General features: G+C 39.5%; 1 protein-coding gene across 1 annotated transcript; it reads left to right on the top strand.

The window, feature by feature from the left end:
* The first annotated feature begins 828 nt into the window (after positions 1-828).
* Positions 829-10,669, top strand: LOC107552456 (F-box only protein 6-like). The gene is made up of 12 exons (XM_016234337.1): positions 829-894; positions 1,015-1,276; positions 1,361-1,475; positions 1,606-1,701; positions 2,092-2,227; positions 2,324-2,448; positions 9,137-9,183; positions 9,272-9,383; positions 9,512-9,607; positions 9,826-9,961; positions 10,053-10,195; positions 10,525-10,669. The coding sequence occupies exons 1-12, from the start codon at positions 829-831 to the stop codon at positions 10,643-10,645; spliced, it is 1,455 nt and encodes a 484-aa protein (XP_016089823.1). The 3' UTR covers positions 10,646-10,669.

Here is a 10,669-nt window from a genome sequence, read left to right as displayed (position 1 = left end):
CGATGAGTCAAACCACATATTTTTTGCCAATAAAAGCCTTTAAAACCTATATGATATGCTTATCATTGATTTTCAGTATACCATAGAAACATGTGGGAAAATTATCTACAAATACTGAAGCAGAAAACTTTGCAAAACACAAAATTTATGTCACTGACAAAACTTTTGGCCATGACTGTAGAAAAAAACATCTCATGTGAGTGTATATAATTATAAACACATTAGTCAAAATCGCTACTCATATTTTTAGATTCAAACCCATTTTAATATAGAATGTGCATCTTTTACATCTGTATAAAGAGCTCACCATTTAAAACTTTCAACCTTTTAAACTTCCATCCATCAGTGGAAAAAAGGGAATAACACGGGGGTCTTTTCATTCCTCTTCCAATGAGCCAAAGTTTCTTAACATCCCAGCATATTTGCAGGCCTGTTTACTATTCATACATTTGAATTATGGAAAATAACTACAAACAAATCTCTTTTAAATACAAAGAAAAAATTATAAATAAAAGTAAGGGTTTGTCTTCATACACTTACACTTATGGATAAAGAATTTACCCAAAATCAACATTATACTGATTAAAAATCCAGTCTTTTTGTTTTCCGTCATGAATGCTGCTTTTTGAGCGGAGTTAAGTTAGTTTTTTCCCCTCTCGATAATCGTGACACATTCAGAGATAAACGGCAATAACTCCAAAACGAATCGCCCTAAAAAAAATCTAAACAATGTGACCGCCGAAAGGGCAAAGCTGATCATGTTTCACAGCCTTCTTTTTCATAATTTTCGCTTGATGTAATAAGCACTGCCCCGCACAAGCCGTCGCAATGTGGGAGAGAGCTCGTCTTCGAGCTCTCCATTTTTTCCCGTTTTTAGCTAGGGCTCAGTGGGCTGTGTTTTTGTAATAGCTTTTTATTTAAAGGCCTGTAGACATGAGACCAGTGTCAATCAGTACAGGGGGACAGTGGACATCTTTCACAGCCTCTTCTTTTAATCTTCTTTTCCTCTGTCAGTGTTCAGGTCAGCAGTCAGCTGTTCCTCTGGCTGTGGTTGAGGAGATCTTACTGAACCTGCCTGCACATCAGGTGGTCCAAGTCTGTCGGTTGGTGTGTCATGAGTGGAAGGAGCTGGTGGACAGTGCTGCACACTGGAGAGAGCGCTGTCGGACAGAGGGGTTCCAGCCGTATAATGCTTCCAGCCCCCCAGAGGACTGGCGCCTGTTTTACTTTCTATCTAAGTTTAGACGTAATCTGCTCAAGAATCCCAGAGCTGATGGTAGGACACATAATTAGGATTGTACAATAAGTGTCACTATAATGAATTTTGCATCAGGTGTCTCTTTTCTGATGTTTTTATTAGATGGACTTCAAGGATGGGAGATTGGTCAGAGTGGAGCTGACCGCTGGGCGACAGAAAGGAACAGTAAACTGTTTCCAGACAACACAGTCACCAAATGTTTTGTAACATCTCAGAGGTATGGTTGATATTTTAGATCTTCAAGAAACTTTTGAGCTCATTTTATTTCAGTCGATGTTCTAACATGAAGATAAATCCAATACCAAACCAATCCACACGTGAATCACCCAACTCAACTTTGTCCTCAGTCAATGTTTTAAGGAGCAGCTGATTGATTTGAAGAAAGAAGGCTACAGTGATGCTTTCATGGATCAACAGCGACCTCATATCAAAATATCAGACTGGTGAGCATTTACTCAAACTCCCACAGTATCTTCGGTGGTGGATTCTGTCATTATTTACTCCCTTGTTCATGGCATTCTAAACCTGTGTGACTTCTTTGTACAAAAGAAGATACTTTGAAAAATGTCTCAGTGTTTTTTTTTTGTCCATATGATGAAAATTAATTGAGTCTAATATTGAACACAATCAACTTTCAAAACATTATCTTTTATGTTCTGCAGAAGGCCGAAAGTCACACAGGTTTGGAATGACATGAGTGAGTGTAAACGATAACAGTTTTCATTTTAGGATGAACTATCCCTCTAAGAAGACAGTAGCAGTGTTAAATCAGATTCTAATATTAAAACACAATTTTTGAACAGAGCCACATTTATTGGATGTCTTATCTGCAGGTATACCCCACTCTCTGATTATCAAAGTCAGTATCGGTTGTCTGTAGAGTTGCTTGATCAGGAGAAGAAATCCATCGGTTTCTATCATCCTTATAAAATTTTCCTTCAGGAGGGGAATGATTATCCATGGTGTCAAGTAAGTAGAATAACACTGACAGTCCAGTTATTCCCCTGTAATCAAGCTTAATAGTCAAAGCTTAACTGTCCCTGAGCTTGTTCTGCTTTATTTCAGATTACCTACACTTTTAGGAATTATAGACCTGGGGTTCGGTTTATCCATTTCACTCATGGAGGGATGGGATGGTCTGGAATACGGGTTACTAACAGTAGTGTGGAAATCTGTCCAGCTGCAGAGAGGTAGTGTTTTCCAGAGTGATATTTTTACATTCCTAAATGTAACAGGCACAAAAGTGACCTTCAGGTAAGGAATTCTAATGAATTCTAATATGTCTTTAGGAGATCACATTACAAAGCTTTATTATACTGTAGATGTATTCTGTTCCAATAAAGATTGTTATACTGTTAAATGAAGGACCCTAGTTGACAGCTATAACTACAGCCACAGACATGAACTGCTTATGGTACCAAATTCTTATATCACGATATGAGTAATTTTATGCAACGAGAACAACAATCACAATTCTCGATATCAGAGCAAAAACCAATACTTGCCTAATTAATGTGAGTTAAAAGTCCTCAAGTTTATTAAAGACAAATAAACAGTCTGTAATAAAATAAAACAAAACTATTTTTTTTTTTGAGAAATAAGGGGGGGGGGTTGAAAAAAGATAGAAATTAAATAAAGAGTGATTCGATTTTTTTCGACTAGGTCTATCTAATAGAAAAAAGAAATAGTACAGAAATTGAACGAAGTAATCAAATGTAAAATAAAACTTGACTGTACAAATTAAATATAAATATTTTTATTAAAGCTACAAAACTGAGGTGGAAGGGCCCGGGATCAGAAAAGCACCACAAGCTGGGATTTGATCCCAGGTTGCCTGAAGCACAACAAATTTTGTGGACAAATCCGTATACATTGTCAGGAAAGTAACAAAATAAAAACAGTACATAGTACATCACTGCAATTACATCTCAAGAATTATTATTGGTAAAAAAGTATATAAAAAAGTATCTTTTTTTAAAAGATTGAGGCTGATCACACTGCCTTTATCACTGGCATAATTATTATTGCTCATTATTGTCTATAGGCTATTTTAGTAATTTAAATAACATAGGTTAATATATTATCTAATATGATTTTATAATCATATCTTAATATATTAATTAATGACACTGTAGTATAATATTACACCACCCAAATATGTATTTACTTCCTTCTAATTTTTGTTGTTGCTCTTTAGTCTGCCCGTTTCCTGAAAAAAAAATCTAATCTATGATGAAACCATTTTTTGGTATTACCCAAAGTTTATTAGTGTTGTTCTCTTATTCAAATTTTAAATTATATAACTAAACAAATTAATAATTACTTAGGTGAAGCTGTGCGCTTGAATTTGTCATTGCATCCTCCTATGCATTGTGGTGAATTATTATTGCTCATTATTTTGCCTAGTAATTTAAACAACACATAGGTTATCTTAATATATTGATTAATGAGATTGTATTATAATATTACACCACCCAAATGTATTTACTTCCTTCTAATTCTCGTTGTCAGTGCAGGCTTGTTTAGCTTATATTGACCGTTATGAAAAGTGATTAGTGGCCTGCATAAAAAAAGCCTTGAAAATAAAACAACAGGACAAAAATATAGCTGATGGCTAGACATTATCATTTCATGACTCTAGAGCAGTGATGGGCAAACAGCCCATCCAGGCCACTTTCCTGCAGAGATTTCATCCAACCCTGATAAAACTCACCTGCCTGTAGCCTTCTAGTAGTCTTGAAGACAATGATTAGCTGGTTCAGGTGTGTTTGATTAGGGTTGGAGCTAAACTGAAGGAAAGTGGCCTGGAAGGGCCAAGTTTGCCCACCCCTGCTCTAGACACTTCTTTTTGAAGCCAGTGGCATAATACAGTGAAATAATATGTTCTTTAGCCATATGAAAAAAGTTGTCATGTGCGTGGGTACAATTTACCCACTGGCAATTTTAGGTATACAGCGACCCCTGACGGTTCTAGTGTTAAGGACACAGACAGCAGCTGTTAGGCTTTAAAGGGATAGTTCACCCAAAAATGAAAATTTGATGTTTATCTGCTTACCCCCAGGGCATCCAAGATGTAGGTGACTTTGTTTCTTCAGTAGAACACAAACAAAGATTTTTAACTCAAACCGTTGCAGTCTGTCAGTCATATAATGGAAGTGAATGGGAATCACGGCTTTGAGAGTAAAAAAAAACATACACAAACCAAACCAAATTAAACCCTGTGGATCGTGACGATACATTGATGAGTAAAGACACGAAACGATCGGTCTGTGCAAGAAACTGAATAGTATTTATATAATTTTTTACCTCTGATTCACGCAATGTCCGAACTGTCCTGAGCGCGTTCGCGTCTTCCTCTTCAGCCGGCGCGTGACGTGTCTTCTTCTTCTTCTTGCTTTACGTCAGATCGCAGACTTATAAGTTATTGACACTCCTAATTGAGATTGTAGATAGAGATGTCAATGGTCCATTTGAGAGATAGGTGGCGGTAATGCACTTATAAGTCTGCGATCTGCCGTAAAGCAAGAAGAAGAAGAAGAGCGTCACACTGAAGAAGAAGACGCGAACCCGCTTGTTGTGTCCAGTAGATGGCGTTGTAGGCTTGTTCTGATGCTGTGCCTAGAGGGAAAAAGAAAGTAGAGTAAAAAAGGAGTTCATGAAGAAACGTGTCTGTGTCTGTCTGTTCTGAGTATTAATTTATTTGAGAGAATACTACATATTGGCGACGAGGATGGCGAGTGTTCCTGCCCCTCCACCATTTCTGCAAAATGTAGGCGAGCCACCAATTCCTTTTGATACGTGGCAAAAGATTTTTTCAAACTACCTAGTGGTAATAAATGCTTCGGGAAACACATGGCCTGATGCAAGGCGTCGTGCAACTCTACTAGATTGCCTGGGCACCAGAGGTCAAAGACTTTTCTACACATTACAGGACACAGGATGTCGTATGACGTATGATCATGCAATGGAAGCGCTTACAAAACATTTTGTTCCGAAATTGAACGTTGTTGCATGCCGACATAAGTTTCGCCAAAGATCACAAAGAAATGACGAGACTGTGCCTCAGTACATTTCTGCACTACGGGAGTTAGCTGTCCAGTGTCAGTACGGTGCTATGGAGCAAGAAATGCTGCATGATCAGCTGGTGGAACAAGTGTGGCTGCCTGCAGTGCGAGACAGATTATTGCTGGAGGATGAGCTCACTCTGGAAAAAGCGGTGAATTTAGCGTGTCAAGTTGAGTCCGCTGTGCGAAATGCTTCACTCCTCTCCGGTAAGGACACAAGTGGAAACCAACCACAGAGTGCTGTGCAAGCTGTTTCGGCGAATAAAAAGTCAGTGGAAACGTCATAAAACACGCTCCAAACAATCAAAGAGACGCGAAGATGCTAAAGCGCCAAAACCAAACCAACATTGCTACCGCTGTGGATCACGTAATCACTTAGCTAATGATAGAGACTTTATGGTCTCGCTTCGGCACCCGCTGCATTTCAAAAAATGATGCACACACTCTTAGGAGATCTGCCAGGTTGCCAATGCTATCTTGATGATATAATCTGTTATGGCGAAACCAAGGAGAAACATGACAAACGTCTGAAGGCTGTCTTACAGTGCCTCGAGAATGCGAACCTGAAATTGAACCTCAACAAAAGTACATTCGCCCAGCAGAGTGTGTAATACTTGGGCCACACTATTTCAGCTGAAGGCTTGCGCCCTAGTATTGATCACATGGCTGCTATCACAAGCGCACCTGCTCCTAGAGATGCCACTTCACTTCGCTCATTCTTGGGCCTCACTTCATGGCTAAGCAAATTCATTCCTAATTACGCAACCGTTGTGGATCCTTTACGGCGCCTGCTAAAAACGGCTTCACAAACTAGCATGGACTGGCCGCCTGAGGCAGAGGACAGTTTTCAAAAGCTGAAAACACTGCTCACACATAGTCCAGCTCTGGCACCTTTCGATCTAAACTTGCCAACGTATGCCTCAACGGATGCATCTGATTATGGCTTAGGAGCTATGTTATCTCAGCTTCACCCAGATGGCACAGAACGAGTCACTGCATTTGCTTCTCGAGTACTTACTGATGCAGAGAAAAAGTACAGTACTGTGGAAAAGGAAGCGTTGTCATGTGTTTTCGCTGTGGAACGCTGGAGAATGTACCTCTGAGGGAGAAGATTCACTCTCAGAACGGACCATCAAGCGTTATCAACTCTACTAGCTACAAAAGGCATGAATCGCGCTGGTTTACGTATTGCAAGATGGTCAGCTAGACTGCTTTGTTATCAATATGATGTGGTGCATAGGGCTGGACACAAAAACTTTGTAGCCGACTGCTTGTCTAGAATGCCAGTAGAATCACAAGAGCAAAACGCTGAACCTGCATTGCTTGCTGAAATAGACACTGTGCAAGGCCCCGAACCTGTTTCACTTTTGGAAGAACAAAGTGATTGCTGCCCTGAACTTGCTCGCCTAAAAACCCAAATGCAAAGTGGATGGCCAAAGAAACAAACAGACGTTCCTGTGGAGCTGCGTCCTTACTACCACTTACGGCATGAACTTTCTGCTGAGGCTCCACTCCTCCTACGTGGTTCTCGTGTACTGGTACCAGTATCACTTCGCACTACACACGTGCATCTTGCGCATGAAGGACACCAGGGTATCGTGCGAACGAAACAATGGCTACGCGAGCTGTATTGGTGGCCGCACATGGACGCGATGGTCAGTGGCCTCATAAAAATATGTACTGCTTGTCAAATGAATGATAAGTCAAAGCGCACACATGCAGCTCCGATGCAGCCAGTGGAATTGCCGCAAGGGCCTTTTCAAAAAGTAGCTGTTGACGTGGTAGGACCATTCGACACATCTACACATGACTGTCGTTATGCCATTACACTACTGGACTACTACAGTAAATGGCCTGAGGTGGCTTTCACTCCATCTGTCACCACAGCTACATTAGTGACATTTCTAACTTCAGTGTTCGCTCGAGAAGGTAACCCTGCATACATAGTTACTGACAATGGCAGTCAGTTCTGCTCCTCAACATTCCAGTATTTCTTGAAGGACAATGACATTACACACATTCGCACTAGTGTGTATCATGCTCAAGCAAATGGTGCTGTTGAATGTTTTAATAGAGTCCTCAAGAATTGCATCCAAACTGCTGCGCAGTTGCACAAGCCTTGGAAACAAGAAGTAACTGCATTCTTACACGTCTACAGAGCGACACCACATGCAACTACTAACAAAACTCCTTTCGAATTGATGAGAGGGAGACAAATGCGCACAAAACTGCATATTCTTCCTATACAGACCACACGGGATTCTGCCATTAGGCAGTATGTCAAAGCCAAGCAAGAGAAAAGCAAGGTTTACACGGATACCAAACGTAGCACGAAAATTCCTTCCTTTCGTCCAGGAGATAAAGTGCGAGTGAGAAAACCATTCCTTGTAAAGAAACCAGACTCAAAATTCTCACAACCTCTCACATTGAATAAACAAACAGGAGCAAGTACTTACCTTCTCAGTGATGGGAGACGTTGGAACGCAGTTCGTTTCTCCAAGTGTGCTGGAAAGGTAACGGATGATTCCTTCAAGGACTCTCTAGCAGATCCAAATAAATGCCCAAGGAGTGTGAGGATGAAGAGGAGTCCAATATGGTTGAAGGACTATGTGACTTGAGAAGTAAGAAAAAAAAGAAGAGAATTGCCTAGTTCACATTAAAGGCAGAAACAGTAAGAGTAAATAAAAAAAGGGGAAGCATTTCAGTATATTCAGTGATTACTTATTATGGAAGTTGTAGCATTTCTTCTCACAAAAGGGGGAATATGTTGTGTCCAGTAGATAGCGTTGTAGGCTTGTTCTGATGCTGTGCCTAGAGGGAAAAAGAGAGTAGAGTAAAAAAGGAGTTCATGAAGAAACGTGTCCGTGTCTGTCTGTTCTGAGTATTAATTTATTTGAGAGAATACTACACCTCTCAGGACAGTTCGGACATTGCGGTGAATCAGAGGTAAAAAAACGATATAAATACTGTTCAGTTTCTTGCACAGACCGATCGTTTCATGTCTTTACACATCAATGTATCGTCACGAGCCGCAGGGTTTCATTTGGTTTTGTTTGTGTATGTTTTTTTGACTCTCAAAGCCGTGATTCCCATTCACTTCCATTATATGACTGACAGGCTGCAAAGGTTTGAGTTAAAAAATCTTTGTTTGTGTTCTACTGAAGAAACAAAGTCACCTACATATTGGATGCCCTGGGGGTAAGCAGATAAACATCACATTTTCATTGTTGGGTGAACTATCCCTTTAAGACCTAATGAATGAATCCAATATACTGACACACATGTGATTTTCTCCCAACTGCTTACGCTCACTTAAGACATAATTGATTGTGTTTACGTGAATATTTGCCAAGAAAGGCATTGACAATTATTGTTTGAATTTGACCATTTAAGCATAATAATGGTGATGCACCTTTTTGAAAATAAAAATATGTAAATAAATACACATCTACAATAATTCTCCTGCAAATTATACTTTACAAACAAATCAAACCACTATTTAATTTTGTTTTGCTCTGAGCTTATGACATGAAATGTTTTTGTCCAAATAATAATAATATTATTATTATCTTATTCATAACAGTATTTCTCTCATCAAATGAGAGAAACAAAAAATAATAGTAGTCTGCCATAAAGATGCTCCCCCACAAGAAGCAGATTAGGGTGCTGCCACATTAAGAGTTGTTATCGCTGGTCAGAAGAGCAATGTTTGACATGTTACTAATGCAAAAGTACCTACTATTATTTGTGTCTTGGTTGGTTTACTGTAATATCGTCTGAATATGAGACGTAAGTTCTTTGTTTCCAATTGTAGGTTGCAATGCACAAAATCTAACTTGCTCAAGAATCCCAGCGCACAAGGTGATTTATATAATAAAGATTGTACAATAAGTGTCACTATAATGACATTTTGTGTAAGGTAATGGCTCTTTTCTGATCTTGTCATTAGATGGACTTCGAGGATGGAAGATTGTATGTAGTGGAGGTGACTGCTGGGTGATAGGAGAAAATAGGAAACCAATTCCAGACTCGGTCACCAGATCTTTTGCAACATCTTATGGGTATGTTTGATATTTTAGATCCTTCAAGAAAGTTTTGAGCCCATTTCATTTCATTCAGTTAAAATATGAAAATAAGTCAACTGCCAAGCCAAATCCACACGTGAATCACCCATAAACGTTGTCCTCAGGCTATGTTTGAAGCAACAGCTGATTGATTTAAACAAAGAAGGCTACAGTGATACTTTCATGGATCAAGTGCAACCTCATATCAAAATATCAGACTGGTGAGCATTCACTCAAACTTTCATTTCACGCTACAGTATCTTGGATGGTGGATTTCATATTTTATGTGATACATTTTTGTGAATGGCCTGTCCATCTGGGTCACATGTGCCTTATGCTGGAATTGTGGTTGGTAGTATTGACAGATCCGACACAAATCATAAGATGAAAGCCCAGTTTGTTCATAGGAACACTTTTAATTGATGTTTGTCTGGTGCAGGTATGCCCCATGCTTTGACTGTGGAAGTGAGTATCAGATCTGTGTAGAGTTGCTTGATCAGAAGAAAACCCCCATCAAAACCTTTCAGCCTGAGAAAGTTATATTTTCATTTAGGAACAGTCAGCCGTGGTGTGAAGTGAGTAGAATAATACTGACCATCCAATTATTCCCCTGTAATCAAAATAATAGTAAAAGCTTAACTGTCCCTGTGTTCTGCTTTATTTCAGACGAGCCACGTCTTTAAGAATTATGGACCTGGGGTTCGTTTTGTCCGTTTCACTCATGGTGGAAACGATACACAGTACTGGGCGGGTCATTATGGAATACGGGTCACTAACAGTAGTGTGGTGATCTATCCAGCTGATGAGAGGTAGTGTTTTCAATGCAGATACAAGAAACATGTAGGCATATCATGAAACAAATGCAAATGTTAACTACTTCTGCTCCGCCCACTTGAACGCATTGGGTGTGTTAATGAGGACAGTAAAGACCACAGCCTCTAGCATCAGCTTTTAAATTGGACAATTCCCTTGATCTTTTGACATATAAGAGGTCATTAAACTTTAACAACATGCTGTTATTTTTGCACGTTTTCTTTCCCGTAAGTCTAAGAACAGCTTATACTGAAGCCAATCTACCAAAACGACACTTTATGAAATAATAGTGTGGCTAAACCCTCTCACTGTTTCACACATGTAGCGAGAGAGGTGAATGCAGGTCTATGCAGAAACCACACGATAAAGATGGCTCAGAAAACAACAAGACGCCGTGCAATGCCAAGTTGTTGAAAAACACAGTCTTTGCATCGCCTTCCTTCTAATCCAAACATTAGGAAAGAGTGGAT

This window comes from Sinocyclocheilus grahami, unplaced genomic scaffold, assembly GCF_001515645.1.
Source record: "Sinocyclocheilus grahami isolate Dianchi unplaced genomic scaffold, SAMN03320097.WGS_v1.1 scaffold451.1, whole genome shotgun sequence".
Lineage (NCBI taxonomy): Eukaryota > Metazoa > Chordata > Actinopteri > Cypriniformes > Cyprinidae > Sinocyclocheilus > Sinocyclocheilus grahami.
The sequence above is the reverse complement of the archived record's forward strand: the minus strand, read 5'-3'. Positions and strand labels throughout refer to the sequence as shown.